The sequence below is a fragment of the Labrus mixtus genome, chromosome 10 (genome assembly GCF_963584025.1).
Source record: "Labrus mixtus chromosome 10, fLabMix1.1, whole genome shotgun sequence".
Classification (NCBI taxonomy): domain Eukaryota; kingdom Metazoa; phylum Chordata; class Actinopteri; order Labriformes; family Labridae; genus Labrus; species Labrus mixtus.
In genome coordinates, this window is record NC_083621.1 from 9,808,981 (window position 1) to 9,833,911 (window position 24,931).

General features: G+C 41.7%; 2 protein-coding genes across 2 annotated transcripts; both read right to left on the bottom strand.

Annotated features, from left to right (window-relative positions):
* Positions 1–620: 620 nt before the first annotated feature.
* On the bottom strand, positions 621–10,362 carry ankrd13d (ankyrin repeat domain 13 family, member D). The gene is made up of 16 exons (XM_061048054.1): positions 9,488–10,362; positions 9,221–9,356; positions 9,007–9,131; positions 8,664–8,709; positions 6,323–6,466; positions 5,996–6,185; positions 5,764–5,830; positions 5,371–5,452; positions 5,168–5,229; positions 4,946–5,076; positions 4,678–4,835; positions 4,394–4,507; positions 3,937–4,109; positions 3,672–3,751; positions 2,637–2,861; positions 621–1,170 (listed from the first exon to the last, which is right to left on the bottom strand). The coding sequence occupies exons 1-16, from the start codon at positions 9,569–9,571 to the stop codon at positions 1,107–1,109; spliced, it is 1,881 nt and encodes a 626-aa protein (XP_060904037.1). The 5' UTR covers positions 9,572–10,362; the 3' UTR covers positions 621–1,106.
* A 1,133-nt stretch (positions 10,363–11,495) lies between these two features.
* kdm2ab (lysine (K)-specific demethylase 2Ab) lies at positions 11,496–24,907 on the bottom strand. The gene is made up of 23 exons (XM_061048052.1): positions 24,700–24,907; positions 24,225–24,266; positions 21,759–21,897; positions 21,555–21,633; positions 21,393–21,443; positions 20,862–21,036; positions 20,511–20,617; positions 20,293–20,386; positions 19,914–20,067; positions 19,688–19,803; positions 18,673–18,799; positions 18,296–18,570; positions 18,080–18,157; positions 17,467–17,727; positions 17,167–17,295; positions 16,951–17,037; positions 16,544–16,765; positions 15,071–15,100; positions 13,740–14,794; positions 12,896–13,059; positions 12,596–12,742; positions 12,217–12,432; positions 11,496–12,120 (listed from the first exon to the last, which is right to left on the bottom strand). Exons 2-23 carry the CDS (start codon positions 24,258–24,260, stop codon positions 11,939–11,941), a joined length of 3,924 nt encoding a protein of 1,307 aa, XP_060904035.1. The 5' UTR covers positions 24,261–24,266; positions 24,700–24,907; the 3' UTR covers positions 11,496–11,938.
* Positions 24,908–24,931: the final 24 nt, after the last annotated feature.

Here is a 24,931-nt window from a genome sequence, read left to right on the forward strand (position 1 = left end):
ACGTTGCTGGGAAACATAGTAGGTTTTATTGGCTAACTTGGGTTAGATGGATCTTTGGCCTGACACATTAGCATAAAAGTTTTTATACACCAGTTTTGCTAAAGAAAAAAATGGAAAAATTTGTCAAAGTTATTTAAAAAAAAGCGAAAAACGTACAGACTTGTAAAAAAGTTCACAGCCATAAGACTGCAGGAGCAAATGGTTTGATTAAGCTGTCATGTTGATTTATATTTTCTCATTGCAGTTCATCTTATTGATCAACAATTGTTTACAAACGATTATGCTGTTATTGCTGTAATCACGGTAGATGGTTTTGTACATACAAAATGAAGAGTGTAATGATATTTATCATGCACGAGAAAACGACATTGCCGACATTTGAGAGGCAGAAGCTAGCAGGATCGTCCAAACAGCTTCACACTACGTCACCAGTTCAGTCATTACAGCTCTGGGTTTCAGTAGTGCCACGTTCTAAGCTTGTTTTGTCCAATAATTGTCTGAAAATTATTTCACACAGAAATTGCATGTGACTGTGATTGTATGGATCAGATTAATATTTTTTATACTAAAACACCTTTGACCTAAATCACCTTTGTTCAAATAAATAAAACAAGAGCTCATTCCAGGATGGTCATTCTTTATTTATTTTTTTACACAGGAGGAAGCCAACAAAATGATTCAAATGTTATAATCATGTATTTATAAGTTATTCCATTAAGACTGTTTTTTTTTTTTTTAAATATCGTTATCACGGATCATGTTATAGGTTTAAAGTTTAAGGATCATTCACCACTCAAAGACAGCAAGACTGCAACGAATGTTCAATCAAAATAAGAAAAACAAAGACTATCCCTTTTGTCTGCTCCTTCAGTGCAGTGTGTTTCACAGTTACTGATTCCATCTCTTCTTAGTTTAACTTGCTCCCACACACACACCTGTTTCACACACACACGTCTTATAATCTGGTCCTTCACACTGTGTTATAGCAGCCTTCGCGTAAAGAATACAAATAAAATATCTGAAATAAGTTAATAAAAATAAAAATGAATAAATAAAGAGGATCGCTCCCCAATGAAGGCGGTTGCTCCATTGTTGTTGTTATGACATTACTTCTCGGTGAGCGACAGCTGCAGGATCCTCTCCAGCTCATCCTCTTCCTCCTTCTGCTTCCTACAACACACACAACAAAAAGCAAAAAGAACAATAACAGTTATGAGAGGAATAAGTTGATCTTTTATTAAAACACCAGGGCTTCCTTACCATAACTGAGGTTGAATTCTAAGCCAAGAAATGGAAATATTGCTTATTCTACCTTTCTAATGTTCTTCTTTCTCTTATCAGTTGGATGGTGTAGCTCCTTTTTTCTTCTTTTTTAACAGAAAAACCTTCCTCAACATACTCTACATTCGCTGAGCCAACCCTAAAAAATGGTTAGAATTCAGAAACTGTCCTAATTGATCGTTTATTACATCTTCATAGCTATCCTCTGTGTGTTGTTTTAATGTAACAAAGTGTAAGAATGATTTGTAGTTATCGGCATCTATGGGTTATAAATGTAAGCCGTATAGTGTTATTCAGTCAATTTTAAGCCCTTGTTAAAAAAACATGGTTTGCTGGTCTAGTCTTCATACCCATTCTGAAAAGACAGCTGGAAGTGTTAGCTGCCATATTGGAATCATTCCAAAGGAGTAGAGATCACTGCAGGTCAAAAGTCGTTGATCATTTCTATGTCACAAATGCAGTGCTGCATGGGTAACTGTTAAATCAGGGTTTAGAGAAGGTGTCTTTGTTGCAGCACACGGATTAGAAAAAGTGAAAAATTAACTGCACCAAGTAAATCAATCACTCTCCTTTTCTCAAAACTGACATTAATCAGTCAGCTATTACATATCTCCCAAACAACCCATTGGACGTTCCATTTTAACAACCCAGGTGATGTCATCAGTCTACATGCTTGAGTTGGGGGGGGGGGGGGGCAGAAGAAGGACCATGCAGTAGTGTAGATAGTATTGCTGTTGTCACTACCTGGTTAGCTCGTATAAACAGAGCCTGGCTGTGTGGAAGGTGGCAATGCTGTTTTGGTTGCAGGGGCATAAGGGCCATAGGTTAAGTCATGTAACTTATCAGTAGGGCATAGGGGCATCATCATAGGGGCTCTCAAACAACCCACACTTCAGGACTACTCACACTTGTACACAAGCGTGTCTGAACCATGACTTCATTATTCTGTCTGTGTAGTAAAAGGGCTCAACAAATAACATGGATCAGACAAACAAGATTTTTGATGTTGTGAGATTTTGACGCCAGAGTCAAGTGTCAAGACATCAAGTGTCACTCGACCCATTGAGAGCTGCAGTCTACTCTTTCATCCCTGACAATGCATGGAACCTCAGTAAATATACACACAAATGAGGAGGCAGAAAAGAGGGGAACCACGTGCAGTGTTGGTGCAGTGGGGAAAAGTGGGCAGATTAAAACTCTGGATGTCAGAAATAGCTCCTTATTCTGAGTCATTCACCTCCTGGCTTGACAGCGTCAAGCTGAGACCGAGCCGTATCAACAATGACCATTTTGCCTCAGTTAATATCACTGATGTCACATTGTCCCAATTTCCTCACAGTATTCCTCCCCCTTACCTGTCCAGCTCCTCTTGCTCTCGACACGACATTTCCATGGCGATGCGCAGCTGTTCATCGAAGTTCGAAGCCAGGCCTAAGTTTCCTGACAACCGCGGATCCGTCACGGCGCTGAAGGAGAGCGGGGAGTTGGCGACGGGGTCCAAGGGGGAGACGGAGGAGGGGTCCGCTGTGTCTTCTTCCTCTCTGCTGGCCAATGAGATGGACAGAGACTCCTGGATTGCCCTGAGAGACGACACAAATAAGAATATTGAGACTTAATCTGAAGTATCATTACACCTTCCTTAACAGGAGAGCAAATTGCTTCACTTCATTAGAGGATGCTTGGGAGCTGCAGATCTCTAGAGAGGGCGGAGAGAAAAGGCTAATCACTGAACTCTATTTAGAGATGTTTAATTAAATGAATTCTAAAGCCAGTGCATTCCCTGCATAGGGGAAAATCATGAGTTAAACCACATTCACAGAAGAAAATACAACTCCCCATTTTACAACTTCAGAAACAAATCTGACACTGAACGAAATCATTTCTATAAACAGATGACATTTAAAAATGAATCCAGAATATTTACCTGCCTGTCTTTGCTATTAGGGGAAGGATGTTGAGGATGACTCAACATGGCCTAGAGCAGGGGTGGGCAACTGGCGGCCCTGGGGCCACATGTGGCCCCCATCAACCCTCAACGTGGCGCTCAGGTCAATTTTTACAAATCAATTAATTGGAAACATGACAAAATCTGCCATGAAATCATGAAAACTTGAAATATGTCCACAATAATATTTGATCACTGGTATATGTTGAGTTAAATTTGAGACATAATTGACTGTAATCGTTTTTGTATTCTACAATTTGGCCCCCTGGCAGTGAGGATTAAACAAATGCGGCCCTCGCTGTGACCTAAGTTGCCCATCCCTGGCCTGGAGAATAACTAATATGCTTATTAAACTGGATTTCACCTAGAAACTTCTCTCCTGCTTGAGCAGTTTGAACATGCCTTTGAAAGGAACAAAAGAGGTAAAGTATGAAGGTCAGTTCACCTCTCCAGCTGAGAGTCTTCCTCGTACAGTGGACTCTGGGGCACTGGGCGACTGTTGGTCAGGGCCTCCCAGATGGTAACCTAAAATAAGTGTGAAAAAGGAGAGTAGCATTTACCTGTACTGACAAACATTGTCCAGTGCTGTTTGTTAACTTGTCCTGTCATTTTGTAAGCTTGCAAATAACCAGCCAATAATCTTCTGATGCGTTACAGAGTAAAAGAAAAGGCCAAAAAAAACCACATCATTTCTCATGTCCGAGTCTGACCTGGTCACTCTCTGTGCCCGCGTCCAGCAGGCTCTGCTGGATAGCGAACTGCAGCAAGTTGTCATCTTCGTCCCTCATGGGCTCGCTGCGGCCTGGACCGAGGGTGGTGTACTCTGCAGGGGGCTCGAACACTGAGGGGTCCACTTCACAGTGGAAGAGAGCAGGAGACTGACCTGATGGGTGGTTACAACGTTAATGTCACAGCAAGTACGGTTTTACTGATGGCAAACAATTACTTTCAGTTTTGAAATGGAAAAAAAAGAAAAACATGTCTGCCTTACTTCATATTTTGAAAACTACAGACTAAAGTAAGTGCCTGCTAGAAACATTACCTTCTCACTCCTGTTCTGCTGTAAAAATGTGGGTTTCACAACCAGGCAAAGTTGTAATGCTATTATTGAAATAATTCAGGTATGTATGTCTTATTTACAGTTCAAAATAACATATATATATTCACCAGCTTCCTCTGGGCTCTCAGGTTCGTTAACCGTCACAGAGCTGACTGGCTCGTCACAGCCACAAAGGTTACTGAACGTCACTCTGGCATTCAACACGTGAAACAAAGGAATCTCTGGAGGAAAGACAGGAGGTATAGAAAGATTTTGAAATGGCTGATTTTCTTGAAAGTCTCAACATACAGTAAAAATCATTGATCATAAAAAGCTGGTAGGGGAATCAATAGGCTAACAGCATTTAGAAAAAAAACATGGAGCCATACACAGCCAAATCTCTAACACCAACCTATCTTGACAGGGAAGCCTGGCGGTAGGCGGAGAGTGATGAAGTCACGCAGTTTGGCAAAGTGGGCGTTGGAGATGGCCATGAGGTCGATGATGGGTGTCACCTGCTCAGCTAGAGACAGAGGGTGACTTTCACTTAACCACAGTGTGGCTTTAAACCTGCAGATTACAAAGAGACAAGAGGTTAACATATATGACTTATTTTCAGAGAACTGATCAATGAAGAAATGTTCAAACAGATAAACAGTGTTTCCACCACTGCATCTTACTTCTGGACTTTGCTTGTGAGCTCAACGGGACGTCCGATGTCCCGCCCATTCAGGTTGAACTCTGGGTCGAAGTATTCCTCAGCTGTGATGGCTGTCGGGTTGTGAGGACTGGCACACTGGGACACATTACTCTGATAAAAAAATATGGCGAGGGAGTTACAAGTGACGAGTTCATCAAAGAAAGCTGCAGGCAGTGTGGGTGGTGCGTGTGGAGACTCTTACCCCGTTGTGAGCTGTGTGCTGTTCAGCAATCCCCAGGAAGGACTGCAGGGGAGTCTTAGAGCCTGAGTGGGAATAAGACAGACAGATCAGAGTCATCTGCTGTGAAAATGTGCCTGTACTCGAACGCTAAACGAAGAAAAGAGATTCCTAATACAATGAAGAGAAACTGACTTTGTACTATGAGTCAGAGGCTCTGTGTTTACCTTTGCTCCTTGACTTGTCCTGGTCTGATAGATGCTCTGTTCTTGACCGAGTCACCAGCTCCACATTGGTGGCACTGTAAACCTGTACATAAAAGTAAAAAAAAAAATTGGTCCAGTCCAATGTGAACAGTAAACCGATCTAGTGCTATTCTTAGTTAATTGGTTAGCGCTTGTTAACCCTTCACTTCTCTCCAGCTTCACTCCCAAATATGGTCACTTCTAGCGTCAAAAAACATTAACTGCCAAAATGTCTACTTGAAGCTTCAAAATGGTACATAAAAATGTCATTTGCAAAAAAAAAATACATACAACTTATATTTAGGAATTGTGAGCTTGTGAAAAATGTGTATGGTGAGTATGTGATTACGCTAACTTTGATCAGCAGTCAATTACCTTGGCTTCATACCCACTGACCACTTCACTCTTTTCTGAACGCCAGCCCCAGATACCAGACTTGTTCCTGATGAAGCAAAGAGATCAAGTACAGCACAGAGATGAGATCAATCAGCCTTTAAAGAAAAAAGAAGAACCTGAACCCGAAACACTTCAAGCAGATATCAGCATACGCCTTGCGCAATCGCAAATAATTCAAATGTTATATCATTGAACTTTTGGGGTTTGTTACCGTTCAAAGGCAATGTTTCGTGTGTTGAGGTGCGTGGAGACGATGGGTGATGTGATTCTCTGGGCTGTGTTCTCCTGCGAAGGCTGCATGGCTGCCAGAAGGGAAGGTGCATCGCGGGGAGACAACACAAGAGGCTCTGTGTACACCACCTGCTTCTCATGGTCCACCTCCATCACCACTGCACCGTCATCTAAGAAGAAACGCACAAAGATTTTAAAAACAAAAAAAAATAAAACGTGATTTGTTTTGCTTGATATGAGGCTCAAATGGTCTTTCAAGGCGTTTCTCTCCATCTATTAATATCATGCGTTTAGGGAGCACACACACCTCCACCCTTGAAGATGTAGCTGCGTCGTCCTTTCAGCCAGGTCATGTGTTCAAAGCCCAGGAGGGTGGTATCCACGCGGAGACACGAGCCACTCTTCCACACCCGGTAGACGTCACTGGGACACACCTTCGAAACCAAGGGCACTGAAAAGAAGAATAAATAAAAGACACATTTTCAAACAAAAGGCAAAGAGCGTTAGGGAGCCAAACAGCAAAAGGGCAAAGGTAGGAGAAATAAAAAGGCAGATTTTCATTGGAAACATTTTTAAGAACCAATTATTTAGCTAATTAGCACCTTAGCTGATTAAAACCCTCAGGAACCCTGACACTAGTTTCAGAAATACAAATGGCCTCTATCAGTAAGGAAGCATTATATCTAAGATTATCTAAGATATCCAAAGTTTTCAAAAACAATAAAGAGGCAATGCTACACAGTCAAAAAGTAGACAATAAAGTTTAGCAACAAACCCCAAAGCGTTTGATAAAAATGTCCCCAGGGAACTCACTACGCTCCCGACACAGCACTAAAACAGCTCTAGTCAAGGTTTCCACTGATTGGCCCCTTGCAGCTGACTGTGGGTTTTTAATTATTTTAATTCTCGCCTTCAGCTCAGCCTCTGATACAATTGACCGTGATGTCATAATCAGCTGCCTGAAGTACACTCTTGGCATCAGTGGTGTGGCGCTGGACTAGTTTGTTTCCGATCTGTAGAAGGTCTTTTTCTGTAATGCTGAGAGATGCTTCTTCCTCTTGTGTTCTTCTTTCTTGTGGCATCCCCCAGGGGTCCATTTTGGGTACCCTCCTATTCACATGCTGCCCCTGGGAAAATCCTTCCGTAGGCATGGCACAAACTTTTATTGTTATGCTGATGACACTCACTCTACGCCTTGTTAAAACCTGGCACCTCGGATCGCTCACAAATCATGTCCTGTCTGGCAGATATTGAAAATCGAAAAATGTTCTACAGCTCAACCTCAAAATCTGAAGTGCATTTTATTAACCCCTCTGACCCCAGTATGAGCTTAATTAATAATCTCTCCTCCAGTCTGGTTGCCCTATCTTATAATGTTTGCAAGGAGACAAGCAACCAAGGGGTCATTTTTGACACAGAACTATCTTTTGATACCCAGGTGGCAAAAGTGATGCAGTCCTGCTTCGCTCAGTTAAGAGCGACCCCTAACCTAACCCTAACCAAAATCAGGTCATTCCTTTCTCCTGGTGGATTACAAAAGTCATCCATGCATTTATCTCTTCCAAACTTGACTATTGTGATGCTTTTTATTCTGGCATTACCAAATGTAGCATCTAAAGACTAGTTGATTCAATACTCATACCGCTGCCAAACTTTTAACGTACACTTAGAGAAATTACCCCATTCCACCTGTCCTTACAGCCCTTTACTGGCTACCTGTGATTTTTACCTTAAGATTTAATTTATTGTTTATAAAGCCTTAAATGGTCAAGCCCCACCCTATATATGTGACCTGCTAACTCCCTGCTAAAGCCAGACGGCTGCTTGAGATCCTCCCCGCCGTTCCTAAAACCTTGACTGGTCACAAAAGGTGAACAAGGTTTTGCAGTTCGGCCCACCGGTTGTGGAACTACCTGCCTGGAGATGTCAAGAAGGCAAATTTCGTGTCCTCTTACAAATCACTTCTTAAATCTCACTTTTACTGGTTGGCTTTTTTTAAACTGCTGACGTTTGTTGTGTACTTCTTTAAAAGGGTTTTAGTGATATAAATGTTTAACTGATGCTTGGGTCTTTTTTTACCACAGAGAGCGTAAGAGCGTAGAGCAGCAAGCACAAACCAGCGAGTCTCATGAGAGTGGATGAGGGCGTGGGGAGCTCTAACCTTAGAGCTGGATTCTCACCCTGGCTCTGCCTAATTATTTGATGCATTATTCATCGATTTGTGTATTTTTTAAAACTATTTACTGCTTTTTAAATTGTAAAGCACTCTGTAACATTGTTTTCAAAAAGTGGCAAATAAATGAAATTATAATTATTACATTGAAAACCTATCAACATTGCAACATTTCTTTCTCTTATTCAACAGCATTGTATAGAAAATACATTAGAGACAATATTCTATTGAGATATAATCTTTATTGTGAATATTAGTTGATGATGAAAGTAATGTTTAAACTACACCTGAGCATATTATGCAGATTAAAGTAGGCAAAGTAATCCAAAACAAGAAACTACATTAATACTATGTAACTTATTAGAGTAAATAGTCACATCACTCAAATCTTCCATCTAACTGCAAGTGGGGCTGTCCAACTACTACTGGAGCAGAAACTAACCTCTGGGAAAACACATACATGACCCACACTCACCCCAACTGGTAAACTCCCACTTCATCTCCACATAGAAGTCCCGTGCCTGACGAAGAACAAGGAACATTTGATCAAAATAAACAAAACAAAATATCCAGCCATGCGATGTCTGACTAGATCAGGCTTGGGATTGTGTACAGTTTTAGAGCAAACAGTTACTAAAATGAAGCGATGAATTAGGGTCACAATGTCTATGAAAACTATGTCTTCTTGCGAAAAAGCCTTTCAACAAATATTTACCAAAAGTCTGAGGCGTGGCAGAGGTTCAGGTGTATTGCTTTGGGAAACAGGAGAGTTGAAGAACTGGAGGCTTAAAGTTTTAATCAAACTGAGGCAGTTCTACCTGTCTTAGTTTGCTGAGCAGCTCTGGGATGCCTGACAGTCTCTCTGTGGCACGTTTGAAGTCTCTGTACTGAAGCACAAGCTGAACCAGCTCAGGGTCTCCTGTGCTCACCGCCTCCTGCAAGACTGAAACATGCATCCACGTTAAATGACAGTGGGGTGCTACTTATTTCCATCTGAACAAATGCAACTGGGAGCAGCAACAGAGCACTCACTGGTCCATCCCTGTGCGTTGCTGTGTGTGGGGTCTGCAGTGTGCCTGAGCAGCACCCGGGTGGACTCCAGGTAGCCCAGACACACAGCCAGCTCCAGCGGGGTGCGCCCCCTCGGATCCAGGCGCTCAACATCCTGCTGCAGAACCAAATTTATAAGCAGCATCAGCGCAATGCAGTGCGACCTACCGAAAGCAATTTGTTAAAAATAAATAAATAAATAAAAAACCCGTCAACCATCAGCTGCTCTTATAGCCCCCCTTTACTCACCTCTTTCTTCTGCAGCTCTCGATCAAGCTCCAGGTACTGATTGTTCCAGACCAGAAAATGCAGGGGAAACGCTTCTTGAGCCATTGTTGTCGTGCACTTGGCAGTTTAGCAGCAGTACAAAGCTATATTTACAATATGACTTGTGCAGCACAAGCAGATTGCACTGACACCACAGCAGAACAGGAGGAGCAGCTCAACCAACACAGCTGCTTAGCAGGCTAGCGGAGTTAACACCAGAAATAGGTAAACTGGGTTTCACTGGGAGAAAAAAAACTTGTCAGTCAAAAAAATCTAAGCAAATAGAAAAGTTTAGTCGCCAGCAATATTTGTGTGATTATTTTCCGTGCCTATTTAAAATTAGTGGGCTGAGTTAACCCAGCTAACCCAGCCCACTAATTTGATGTAGTTAACCTTAACTAACAGCTAGCTGAGCTACCGTGAGCTAACTTGCTAATAACAACACTGTTTCCTGATCTTCCTGGCACCTGATTTCCATTATTCACAAAGCAGGGTAATTAATAAATCCGGCCAACACATGTATTTCCAAGTTCCTCCATATTTTCACAATAGTTAAGATTATTTAAGGACCGCCGTGTAATAAAGTCAGCTAGCTACCCCGCTGCTACTGCACCCATCCACACTGTTTACATCTCAGTGTTGTCACGGTCTGTCAAAATATAGCGAGATACGGCCTTTATTCCAGTTTCACATCCAGGTCGCACTAGTACGTGGCATCTGGTGAAATGTTGGTAATGAGCTGCTACCAATAGTACCCAGTCATACCTGTGAATAGATAATAAAAACCCATCCACATCTGCCTTACTGTGCCAAGCGCAGCGTCTCTATGGTCGACAACACACGAACAGCTGTAGCAGAGTTATTTATTTATTTATTTGTTGGGCGTCGCTTTATTTCCAGGTTATGGAGAACAGCAGGGTGGCGCCAGGGAGGAGCAGATATCTGATCTGATCTGATCCTTCAGTGGAAATAAAACTATTAGAAAAGCAAAGCAGATATCAAAGAGCTTTGTTTATCATTTTTTTTATTTTTCTTGAAAAAGAACACAAACAACTTAAGTGGAAAAAAAAAAAAGGCTACTGAAAATACTTACAGTGCAACAGGATTCCCATTTTGATAATCGAAAAAAGGAAAAAAAACAAAAACATTTACACAAAAGTATATTTTTAATATACTTATTATCATTTGAAGGGATATGACCGGGAGACCCTGTCTGGGAGGAAATCTTTGATACAGAACCAGTACACTAAAAGGTAACAAAGACATGAGCAACGCCCCTGCCCCCAAAAAACAAAATTATACATCTCTACATTGAATCATATAGGTCATGAAATTCAGTGAAAAGTTCCAACGTGTTTTTTTTCACCCATGAAAAGAAACCAGAATTTATGAAAGAGGGGTGGGGAGCAGTTTCATCTAGAATAATAACATGTTTACTCTAAATGTATTCTCTGTACAAAAACAAAGCAAAAAGAGTTTGGAAATAATAGCACCTGAAGACTAACATTTGTTTGAAGATGCACCATTTATCTGACACCTAATCCTTGGCTTACCCCGAACACTTAATGCAACCTGCCCTCTGCCGGGGTGAGGTCTTGTTGCCACATTGATTGCTTTCTCACACTGTCCTCTGCTATTCCATTGCTCCCACTCAGTATTTGTGTTTACTATTCAATTCTACCATATGACTACTATAGCACCCAAGTGCCTTTTTATACCGACAATACAGGCCACTCCAGTCCCTCAACATGTAGGTTGTGATGCGAAAGACCTGTGACCTTCAGTCATCTGTAAAAATAAACCTAAACGCATAGATGTTGTGCAGATAGCATCCAACAACATAACGCTTGCTCTCTTGAATCTGACAAAGATATTCATTAATTTGGAGCTGCCAAAAGTAGCCAAAATAAAATTAGTCAGCTAATAATAAATAAGACTTTATGGGGCTCAGCTAAACAAAAGAATGCAGGAAACTTAGTATTTTCTTATCTATCTCTCTTTGTCAAGGCTTGAGTTTATGACAGAGTCAAGACTGGCATCTCTCCAAAGAAGAAGCGATCCCCTTGGTTATCCCAAGGATGTGAAGATTATTACAGTTTATTAATTGCCCATGTTGTCCCACTTCTGCTGGCAATGGAAAAAAGGTTTTCTTCTCCACATCGCAGTAATCCCAAAAGAACATAAAAAATAAAGCTCCTTAGTCTCTTTATTGGTACACGGGGAAACATGTATGCAATGCTGGTCCAGCTGTGAGGACCCCCTTTAACACCATTTCAACACCACTTAAGTGAGTTAGCATTCGCAGTTTAGACCCCACCCTTTTACACCCGTTTACATGATACAGGCGGATGTTAACTTCCTTGCCCACCTGTGTCGTTTGTGTCACACAGGATCCACTCTCTTGCCATTGCATTCCTGCAGTCAGAGGAGAATTTAGGATATCCTCTGAATCAGTTTTTCATCTGACAGGCAGTAGAGCGTGTTGACGGACAGCTCGGAGATGAAGGCCTCGCAGGCCATGCGTGAGACGCCTTTGCAGCCTCGCAGGTCGAGCAGAGAGATGCAAGAGAGACGTCGGAGATACTTTAGACAGGTGTCTGTCAGTTTACTACACCCTGGGAGAGAGAGAGAGACATAAAGAAACATCAGAGCCTGTGCAGTAAAAAACAATCCAACATTTGTTGTATTAGATGTTACAGAAAATATCTCACCTCCCAGGTTGAGTTCTGTGAGAGTATTGCGAGTGGATGAGCCCACTGCAGTCAGCAGGTTGATGGAGTGGTCTGTAAGGCTGTTGCAGTGGGAGAGGTCTAGTTTTGTTAATTGGGGCATGTGGCGGATCACCAGGCGCACAGTGGAGTCGCTGATGTCCAGGCCCGCTAGTCGCAAACACTGCATGGTCCGCAACTGACTGCGATTGTCACAGCCTGGAAACATAGAGATTATTTGGGAGGTGAAGAAAACAAGAGTTTGTGTAAAAAAATAGAGACAAAAAGAGGCTTCAGAGGTCACTACTGAAAAAAATGGAAAGCTGAATGGGATTGACATCTAGCTATTAACAAGCACACTGGGAGGCATCTCTTTCCTCACCTGGAGGGCTGACTAGATCCCTGATCTGAGTGTCTTTGATCCCGTCTGCGTACCGCAGATCCAGAGAGCGGAGGAGAGGGCAACCAGAGGAACAGAGAGCTGAAATAGATGACCAGGAACAACCTGCCAGCATCAGATCCTTCAGCCCTGTGAAATCAACAACACAGAACTTACCGGTGCGAACATGTCTCTTCAAAACGATATACAATACAAATATTTTGTTTCATTATGTCATTTATTAAATAGCGTTGAACATATATTTTATGAAAAATGTGTTGTGTGTTGTTTGTGATTACGTACCAGGCAGCCGGCCAACAAGCCAGTTTAGCTGCTTTTTAGAGATATTGGTCCAAGAGAGATCGAGTGTGATTGGCTGTCTCTTTATGATGCCTGTTAGGGCCTGAGGAGTGATGGTGCGTTTGATGCTCAGGTCGATCCGTGACCAAAGCCGCTTGTCTAAACACCTATGAACAATTAAAAACATGTTCATTTATCCTGTCAGCTATACATACAGCCATGTTACACTGACAGAACTTTACACAAACACTTTTTAGTTTACAATAAGAAAAAGACAAACATTTTTAAAAAATACTAAACTTTAGTAAGCTATGATGGCTTTTTATTGTGTTCACATCCTCTTGAAGTTATTTTTGACTTTTATTAAATTTACTTCTCCACATTTGCAAAAAACAATAAAGGGAAAAATACACAACTATTTCTAGTTATTTTTAATGGCTGAGATGGCATCATTACTGTATTTTGATGGTAGCCTATTGAATTATCAAAATCAGAAATTTAAATCAATTATTAAAAAAAATGATACAACCGATACAGCTGGTTAACTCGCTAGCGGAGTTAACAGCAGAAATATGTAAACGTTGAATGGAAGTGTTTCTCTGGGAAAAAAGCTACTTCCTTAAAAGAATGAAGGTCCTGATCAAAAGCTATGAAGCTGATCCAATCAAAATAATGAGAAAGTGAAATTAATACTTGTTTTTTCTATTGCCATTGGAGTCAGATTTTTAAAGGGCAAAAGTTACTGTGACCCTTCTTTTCCCTTCTCTCTCTTAAATAAAAGTCAGCAAGGAGAGAGGTTTGAGTAGACCATTCTTCCCTTATTACAATTATATTAAAAAGGTCTTACCATTTGTACCAGTTTTTGCAGACAGCCATGCAGACACAGAGGTCTGCTCGACTTAAGTAACGGAAGACAGATACCCACACCTCCCTCTCACAGCCTGGCCCGCTCCCACTGCTCTCCCTGTCTGCCTCGCCCCCTCCTTCCTGTAGTGCGGACAGAGGGACGCGGTGATGAGGAAGCTCAGAGGAAGAGGAACAGGAGGCGCCATTGCTCAGTTTAGCCGGTCTGCTCAGCTTGGTTCTTTTAGAGGTGTCCAGCCTCTCTGGGTGGGAGCTATGAGTGTCTGTGTGCCCACTGCGAGTGAGTGGGGGTGTGTGCCTGTTGGAGTGTTGTTCAGGACAGGGCCTGCGATTCCTGATTGGGGGTCTCGCAAGGGCCCTGGTCTGGTTGTGTATTGCTGAAGTGGTAGTTTGAGGGGCAACAGCTTCTAATTTAGGGACAATAGCTGATGGATCCTGCTTGGCCTTGGTTGGTCTCTGAAGTGTCACTTTTAGATTGGAGCCATCGTTCCCCCCCGTTTGACTGTCCTGTTTCATCTCCTCCTCCTCATCTTCCTCCGCAACATTTTGGTAAGCCACCTTGCTCCCTTCCACCTCCTTTTCTTTGGCTGCTCGTCCCTCTCGCCTTGACTGTGGCTGGTTCTCTTTATCCAAACCCTTCACACTTGTCTGTCCCCTGTCCTCATCGTCGTCGCTGCTGCTGCTGCTGCTGCTGTTGCTGTTGCTGTTGGTGCTGCTGCTACTGCTGTCCTCACTCTCCTCCTGCAGCTCTCCATAGCTTCTACCACTTCTCATTCCTCTCCCTGCTCCTCCTCCCCGCAGCCTCACCCCTCTTCCTCTTCCTCTGCGAGGCTCTCCTTTGGGTTCAAGAACCAGACCGAAGGAAGACGGCTGCTGCTGGATGGGCGCAGTCCCTCTTGGAGAGCTGTTTAAGGAAGAGCCACTGGGCCAGGTGGTGCCCCGGCCTCTGCCCTGAGATTCTCTGCTGGTTGGAGAACGTAGTCTGGACAGCAGCCTGGAGCCAAGCAGCCTAGGAGAACGATCTAAAGCTGCCTGTCTCTGTTGGAAGGAAAGTGCAAAAACGATGGCAAGTGTGAACTAAGTATTGCATCTTCCAAACAAAATCTAAAGCTCAAATGTGCTCTGATCAGAGATGCATTCATTTAACAACACCTGAAACAGAACTTGAAAGTTTTTCTAAAATAATGAAATGCTGCCACATCAGCACTTCAGGGTTCTCTAACAAACAGTACTCACTGTATTAGGCACAAAAAAAAAAGAAAGATATATTTTGTCGCAGTGCAGAGTCATTACAGAAATAAGTGCATTTCTTACCGATAACAGTTTGCTCCGCTCCAGTTTTATCTGCGAAAGACAGACAAGTGGTTGAGGGATCGAGATAAATGTCACTCACAAAGACAGGATTCTTTTATGAACATCTAACTTAGTTTTGCTTTTTTTAAATCACTTTTTTTCCCTTCTAGTTATTATTGTTTATTTATTGACGCTTATCTCAACCGTTGCTGTATTTTTTCCTTTACTGCTGTAACAATGAAGATTCTCCTATTGTGGGACTAAGAGGATTATCTTATCCTGTCTTATTACTAGGCCTATATAACTATACTTTAAGTTCATTAGACTGGCTAATGTAAATGATTTACTATGATGAAAAGCCCTCGACTTAAAATTCCTATCCTGCCGCTGCGTCTGAGACAAACCCTAAAGGAGACGTGTGTCAGTCAGTGAAACTTACAGATGCTCATGCTCTGCTGAAATAAAATGACAGTACATGGTCTATGTATATTCTAAATATAAAGTATGTTGGGCCTTTCGACAGTGCGCTCTATAGTAGTCCGGATTGAAATATGCCTCGAGGCATTTAGAAATCCAGTCACTCAATTGATTCAAATGTGCAGTTCGTCGATTTGTTTGTCAGTCTTATACAACATTTTAGATGGCGATCATAGATTGGATAAAAAAAAAAAAAGAGAAAAATACCTGGGTGGCACATCCTGGTATAGTGTATTGTTGAAAAACACTTTCATGGACAATTAAAGTTGCATGGGATGATCTGGAATTCCAGATAAATCCAGATACATCGCTGCTTAAGGATTCTACGTTTAAGTTTAAGGTATAAATGGAAAGTTTCTGACTAAACTCATCTCATGGTTGCTGTACACTTTTAAAAATCTAATTTAAGCCTTTAAAGGCTTTATATGTGATTTTTTGATCCAGCAGATGTCACCCTTGAGCACCAGCATGAAACCAAAACAACTTGTGCTGCATTGTTGTGTTAGCATGCTAATGCTAGTGATCTTTATTATGCTCGTATCTTCACACTGCATGTAAATTTACCTGAAATGAGCGTGATCTAGATACACAGTTAAGCAGTGAGTACAGTATGTTATTCTTCTTTTCTCTAGTCCCTCAATTAAACAACTTTTATAAGCGAGGGGAGGAGTCAGCTGGCCGTCCTGGCGATGTAAACAAACTGAAGATAGGACTCGGAAAACTCGGAGAGCATCACAGACAGTGGGACTCGGGTGTTACACCCATTGTAGACAGTCATGACTCACAGAGTTATTTTCAGAGGATATACTTGATTTACATTATATTTAAGTGTGAAAAATAGCATAGAAAGACCCAAACAAAGAAAAACAAATGATTCCTTTTATGACTTTCTAATTAAAACCTAAACATCTGCAGGAACCCTGATTTCTTTCAATCAAAAGATTGTTTACACTACTTCTCTTAAATCGTGAGTGGGAAAGTGAAAAATTGCATCTCCTGTTCGGATCTTAACTTTACCCTTTTCTTAAGTCTGAGCTCCAGTGCACTTGCTCTCTTGCGATTCTGTTGATGCTGTAGTAGCAGTTTCTGAGAAGGAGGTGGTGCTGTGGGTCTGGTAGGTCTACTACGTCTCCCTCGTCTCACACCTTCTCCTACACCTATTCCCTCCCGGTATGCAAGTTTGGATGGCGGCAAGGAGGTGAAGCCCTCCGACTCTCCACTTTCTTCATCGCTAAAAGACTGGTACGAGAGGACAAGAAGAGTTGATCAGTGGGGTTTAAGAAGAAAGGGCGTTATTGTAACACAGAGTTACAAAACTTAGAGCATTTCAATATCAAGCAAAGTAAGTAGGAAGTTACTGAAGAAGGTAAATGTTGTAAAGTGTTGATTTAATGACATTAAAACAAAGAGAGAAAGTTTTGTACCTCTGATTCTGAGCCTTTGTTTTGGTAACATTTGGGACATTCCCAGCAGCTGGGCAAATCCTTATTGATCTTCCCCTCACCAGGTTCCTGAAACAGGATAAAGTAAATAGCTTGAAAAATCACCTTCAAGGTTTGACCAAGAAATGCAGCTTTATCAAGAGGAAAGCAATAGCACACTCAATTACCAGCCTTCACACTGTGTCGTCAGCAGCTCACCTTCATGCAATGATGATGGGTAATCTGTGAGCAGACAGAGCACTCCATGAGTGAGTGAGTGCTTGGATCTGATTCCTCTGATTCTCCTTCTCCACATATGGCACAGCGTGCTGTGTTTGGCAAGGCGGGCTGTAGGAATACATGAATGTGATTTTAAACTTACAGTAAATTAAAAATGAAACTCTCCATTCCTTTTCAAAATCCTGAGATCTTAAGCTGCAAAAGATTTGTAAAAATCCTAGAAACATTTCATTTCTGATATGTAGAGATTTGGAGCATCATTGGTGCTATGGGTCTCACCGTTAGACACTGTCTCATGACACAGCCCTTCTTCATGCGTCCAGGCCCACCAAACTTCCTCATGTCATGGCAGTACTGGCAGGTGCCACACTCCTTCCTGCAACAGCCAGCACAGCGCTTACACCTCACCCGTCTGCGCCTCAAGGCAGAGATGGAGGAGCGTTTGGTGGGCCTCTGTCCCAGAGGCTTGTGGAGGGTGGGGCCCAAGCGGGGCCGGTAAATGACGGGGGGAGGGGGAGTGGGGGGCTGGTACCATGACGGCTGTTTCAGGAACATAAGCAGGGAGAAAACAAGTTAAAAGAGTGTTCTGTAAATAATTAGCCACAATGACAGGCTTTGTTTTTTTGATAATTTAATTTCAAAAGGTAACTATTTCCAAGGTATTTAATTTGCAGTTTATTCTAAAAGGTACATTCTTTTCTACTGATCCTGACAGTGTTTTTTTAGTATGAATTATATGTAACAAAAAAAGCTTGAAACTATTTGAAACACATATTTTTAATATACCATGTGTGCTCAATGACTAACATCATCATCTTTACACACTAGAATGTTGCTACTTGCTCCCAGCTTGCAGGAGGGGTTAAAATGTATCTAACATTTCTCTACTCACCCTTTCTGGCCACTTGACAATGGGCTCTCCAGTGTAGGAGAGCTTAGGGTTCTCATTAACATGATTCTGCAGAACAGCCTGGACAAGGGGAGAAGAAAAAGAAGAAGAAATAAGAACAACAATTTCATATATCTGGACATCTCCAAAAAACATTAGGCGCCAACTGTCTTTGAAAATGATATCTAAGCCAGTGTTTATTGAGAGATGGACACCTACCCTCATGTCCTCAAGCAGGGCTACAGCGTTCCTGATGCCTGCAGGGACACATTTTTTGTGGGCAGGAAGTTCCTCCAGCTTCCCTAAAAGGTTAAACAGGCCCTCAAGCTCAAAGGGAGTCAGCATCTGCTTCGGTTTGGGAAATTGAGCTGCCTTTTCTTTGTGGTCATCCTCTTCCTTCACCTTTATCTCAACATGTTCAGTGTCACTGTCTACCCCATTTGGGGCGCCATTCCCAGTGTGATCCATGGTTTCAAGGTCAGCCTGGGTCAGCCCTGGAAAAGATGAAGTTTGTGTCAGCAATTCATTATTTTGTGTTTCTGTGTAATAAAGAAAAAAAAACAACGGCCAGAATTCTTGTGTTCATTGCTTCTCACCTATGCCTAGGGAGTATTTTTGGAACTCAGGGGTGAGATGGGAGATATTGGTCAGACAGTAAAGATATCTCTCCAGCACATACCAGCACATCTCATAATAGAACGGGTAGCGAAACTTTGCTGGCACCTAGAGGACGACAGAAACATATCAGAAAAAGGGATGCTTTTTGTACCCTCATTATCATATTTATTCAAATACCACACTAAGACACCATACAATGCATAGTTTGTTCCTTTGAGTTGATTTATACTAACTACTAGGGATGTAACGATTTACTCAACTCACGATATGATACAATTCACGATACTGGGTTCACGATACGATTCTCTCACGATTAAATTACAAAATGAGACTGAAGACCAAAGTATGATATGACTGAAAAAGATTCCTGTCATTTTTTCAAGAAAACACCAATGCACCTCGTAATCTCTTTGGCTCTTGCACTAGTCTGGGAAAAAGGTCATATGGCACTTGCCACCCACGCCCCTCCTGATCCTCTACAACTAAGCAGTGTCAGTCTGTGCAGAGCTGCCAAGCACAACTACGGTAAACTTTTACAAGAATTCAAACAAAATGCTTTGAATTGTCCCACCAAGGACGGCTGTGTTTGCTGAAGAGGACTCAATTTCTTGTGACTGCAAAAGACAGACTGAAGTGTCCACATGTTGCACCATTGAAGTAGAACACATTCATGTGACTACGGCTTTATTATATGACTCTTCTGTTTATTTAAACTGATCAATATAAAAGATGCACTAATTAACAACTCGAGGTCTGTAACAAAATGGTCAGCTACCAGTTTATGTGCCCACTGCAGAAGTGTAGTGATTTATGTCCTCAAAACAAAAGTCAAAAGGATACGCTCACCAGTTTTTCCTATCGTGAGTAATACCCACAGAAAAATAATCATGCCTTGCATCATCTCAAAATGTAAAGCAATCATCAGTGCGTCAGGAGGACAGCTACTTTCAAACAGCAGAAAAAAATGAATAGTGAATGCGAGGTGCTACTTACCCGTGTGCGATCCTCAATACTGTATATGTTAAGCTGCATGGGGATGTTAAAGCTGTGGAGGAAATTTCCCCCAAACACCAATGTGTCCTCTGGGGTGTACACAGCATGGATCCACCCTACAACATACAAGGCACAGGATGATAAACTCATGTAGAAGTAGAGACAATGCATGTGACTTTGTAGACTTCATACCAGTGTGTGTCACTGTTGTGTGACGGTTACAAACCTGATGGGATGATGAAGGTATTGCCCTGCTTCAGTTCTATCCTCTGGCAGTCATGACACTTGTCCCCCAAGAAGATGTCTCCCTGTTTTCCTGATAAAACCCAGTTCTCATACATCTCCAGGTTCTGTGGTGAAGGTGGTATCAGCCAGAACACCTGCAGGGGTCACAGGTTAAAGGTAATTTATGTCCATGTATGGGATATTATCATAATAAATAATAAAAATGTCTAAATACAGTAGAAAAGTTAGATGGATGACTTTCACATTCATTCTGAGATGTAACTGAATAAATGGCTGTCCCTTATTACAACTAGTGTCCACTTGGTCGGTACAGGTAGCATGAATCTACAGTTCTTTTGTGAATGGACACCTAGACTGACCTTTCCTCCTCGCAAGATGTGGTACCAGACCGAGGTGCCTCCAAAGTCAATGTGGAAATCAGTGAAGCAGCCCTGCACACTCATGAGACAGTACCTGAGAGGAACAAAGTCAGGAGGAAAAACATGATTTAGATTTCAGATGGAAAAACATATATTAATCAATTCTCCTGACTACAGTAGAGTTAATATTGTATATGTATTTACTCTTGATTACTTACTTCTGTACTTTGGGATAATGCATGTCTATGATGGCATTAGTGGAGTCTCTCTGTCGTTCCTTGAGATGGCGAGGCCACATGTTGTCCACCCAATCAATGAGATCCACCTGAGTATTAAGGAAGTGGTATAAACGTAAAACACTCTTTCAAAACAAACACAACTTTTTGTTGGTACTTTTAACAAACCTACGCTCTTTCAACATCAAAGCAGCAGACAAATACAGATAACTTTTCAGTCTCTTTACTGACTTTTCGGGTTTTTCCTTTTTTGTTGCACACAGGTGTGAGTTCTAAAATGTTTCATTTTAATGTGCCAATCTGGGATTTTTTGACACCCTGAGGTGTTCTCACCGAAGCTGGTCGTTTGACCAGATTCTCCAGTCTGGTGTGGCTGAACTCCAGGCTGATAACATTGTAGAGTTTTTCTCTTTCTGACGGTGGCGTCTCATAGTAGCGTCGCCACTGAGCCATCGACATCTCAATTCCTTTCTGGGTGTTCACGTCCATCACGTCTACAATGCGTCGACTACCTGTAAGAGAAAGAAAAAGGGGTTCAACAACAAGTGAGACCAGTGTAATACAATTACCCTACAACTGTTGTTTTGTGTATTGCCCATTGATTACTTTAATGTTACAGTTCAGTTAGATCAACTTCTCAGTTCTCTCTGGTGGACAAACAATGCGCAGGAAAAAAACTCAAATCATCTTTAGTATTTCACATCAGCAACACCTTATAATTATCGTCCAAGTAATCCCATACATACCTTGGAATCAACAACAATAGAACCCTAAAATGCATCATCCTGGTATATGTATTGGTCTAGCTCTACAAGCAGCAAAAACAGTAAAGCCATTTATTCTGAGAGGTCAGGAAAAAGAAACCTACCAACAAACAGCTTGACGTCACTCACACTGAACTCAGGGTCCGGCATTCTGCAAGAGAAAAGAAAAAGATTTCTTGGCTTTTGCTTTTAAATGATTTTCATTCTGTGTGTTTAGCAAACAAATAGTAATCTGGGATAAAATGATGAGAATCTGACTTACTGTATTCCAAGGCCATCAGCTGTCTCAAAGACAATGGGGTCCCTGAGCCCTTCTCTCTGGATGTATTCAAATGTGAAATCTAGAAGAGAGAAGAGACATACACAGCATGTAGAACAGGCAGCTTTATTACATTTACATGAAATATGATATGATTTTGTATCAGATTTAACTAAAACATTTTAGTGAACTTTTTCAACCTCTCACCTTTACCCTCCATGTGTTTGATCAATTCAGAGTTGAATCTGACGCACTGTAACTTTTCATCCAGGTCGAACATTCGTTTCCCCTCAATTTCATCATCTGAGATTCCATCATCCTGATAGCGCCGCCGCGTGCCTGTACGCTGAGGACAAAAGAAGGATTCTTTTCACTTCTTAGTGCAACGTTACCTTTTCAGTTTTGCAGTGAGCAACAGAAAGTGTTGGAGAATAGTGCAAGGCTAACTGTCAGAGAGAAATATGGGATGCCTTACTGCACTGAAGAGATTAAGTGCAATGACACAGCTGGGCTATAGCAGCTAACGAGACATGCAGCAATGCTAATGTCAAGATTATACTTGTAAAAAGTTATAATAAAAAAAAGCAGTTTTGGGATTTGCTTTGTGAGATAAATAATGTAAGCTGAACATTGTAAGGGATGGTGGCATTTCTTAACAATGAGCACTGAATACTTCACCAAACTTGTCTAGGTGAGAAAACTTGACTTAGTGACTTGTTCTGACGCAGGACCCAAAGCGAGTGCGTTCCAATCCATCTTCAACAACCCTCTACAACATTGCTAGAAGTATTTTAGGAATATACCTTGCGGAGTCTAAAGGCAAAGAAATGGAGCGACGCCAAGATTGAAAAGTGGCCTGTGGCATTTTAGTTTAGCAACATGGCATAATAAGTTCTGTGGAATCTGTCGTAGCTAATGGAATGGCCGTGTACCACTCCACTCTCACACCAGTATGGCCCCTCTTCAAATTAATTGCACGATCTAGCTTTACAACATTTACTACCATAAATGTGTAAAAAAAAAAAAAAAAATGTCTTAATCGACAATGTGAGTGCAACAGAGTTATGTTATCAAACTAATGTAAACGTGTCTTTCTCATGTATATAGAACATTTGTAGTTTGGAGAGGCACTATAATTACATTTAGTAACTTCTTCTCATTCACAGCTTTTAACCAGTTTTCACTTGTCCATCACCATGAGCCAATCTGACAACATTTCTAGTTACGCTGCATGCAAGTCAGACTGGCACATGGTGCTGGACCTGAAACTACTTGACTGTCATCAGGGAAATTCCAAACTAAAAATGTTCAAGACAAGAGAAACATATACATTCATTTGATAACATCTCTTTGTTGCACTCACGATGTCAATGAAGACAACAAAAATGTACACAATTACAACAGTGAATGTCATAAAGCAATACTTCTGGTATTAATTATACAAATGCATGATGGTGGTGGAAGATGGGCAATACTGGTACGAGAGAGTGGCACGCTGCGCTGGCCCCCCTGTTGGATAACCACAGCAGATGCCGCAGAATTTATGATGCCGTGTCACCAAAACGAAGTGTACAGGCACATGTCGCTGGAAAACTTGCATGCCATGAACGACACCGGTATGCTGGTGCTCCCAAAGTGGCAAGCCACAGGCCACTTTTTGATCTTGGTGCTGTTGAAGAAATTAGTTAAAAACCACAGTAGCTGTTTTTTTATATCTATATATTAAAGAGTTGATAGTGACAAACGCATGCCTGAAAGCACCGATACAAGGATCAAGGATATTACAATAATTCAACCCAAACTAATCAGTCAGCCGACTATCAAATCACTTCATGTGGGAACCAAACAATATGGCATTACAATAGCAGGGGTTAATCTTCCACAGACTGCCCCCTCCTCTAACTCCCCCTCTGCCATTCACTCGACGCACAACTGCTCGGCTAGACAGATGGATAAAGAACAACTCCCCCCACACTTAGATCTCCCCCACCCCCATCGCTTTACTACAAATGTGGTATTATCTAAACTCTGGTCCTCGTCCTCCTTTCTATCACTAGAGACTGCACAGTATCACGTAAATTGACAAATGCACAATATTTAATATAACAGAAACCACCCAGTGTGTTGTTTTCACATCGTGTAACTACAATGAGAAGGCAATCAATTACTTACAATAAGGCAACACTTCACACAGAGTTTCAAGTTGTAGTGTGAACAGCAATGCTCAGACTAGTTTATAAGGTTGTTGTTTTTTTTAACACGCATATCTATACAATCAGAAAGGTTGAATTTGATCTCATTTCCACACTATAGTGATAATATTTATCTGATTTTTTGGGGGGCAAAAAGGTGAGTAATATAAGTACTTCACAACTAGCTGCTAAGATTGTAAAGGGGTAAAGCAAGGTCACAGTGCAGATGCTGTCAGGTTAGGAGGTGAACTTGACCCTTTGGTGAACTTTAAGGTTTCATTACCGTCATAAAAAACACTCACAACTATCACACGATGTGCACAAGAATGGACTACTCCAGGTGCATGCACGCGATTGACAAATAACAAATACTGTCGCAGTTACATTGGGCCACCTTGTGAAGATAAGATAAGACAACTAGGAGATGCATTGTTATGATATAAAAACAAGTGTTCCGGGTTGCTACCAGTGTGTTACTCACCAGGCGTTTGCTGTACCGTGTGTGAGGATCCTCCATGGCTCCCTGGAAGACACACAAAGTTTCAAAAGAGTGGCCTTCAATTACACCTGGTTAAATAAAGAGTGGAGCTAAAAAAAAAAAAATGGTTGGGAGTGTGTTTTTACATTCTGTCGGACAGAAAACACAGAAACACACACCCCTCTTTTTGGAGTAGAGGCTAGCCGTAGCTTCCTTTAGCCTACAAAAAGCTAAGGCTAGCAACACAATATTACAAACATGCATGCTGAACACACGTCGCTGAGTAATGACAAGAGCCGAGTAGCGCAGGAATCTAACAGTGTGGACATTTTAAGCGACTGTGTCATTTTAAGGTGGCGTTAAAACGTAAACATCAGCTCATTTGACAATCCTTTTTATAAATCGTCGGCTAAGCTAAAGTAGCCAGCTAGTTGACATTAGCCTGTAGACCGCAGTTGTAAGCTTCTTTATCGGTTACCTTTTGCGTTTTAACTCCTTCTCGTAGCCGCGGTGCTCACAGTAATGTCTCCCGATCAGAGCGCCCGGGGCCCCGCAGTGAAGTGTCTCCCCATGTTGTGTGATAACAGCTGTGTGTATTGTTGTGTTTATTATTATTGTGCGATAAAGTTAGGACGAGTCGACGCTTCGAGCCGCCATTTTCAGCTGGTCAGAAAACACACACACACACACACACACACACACACACACAC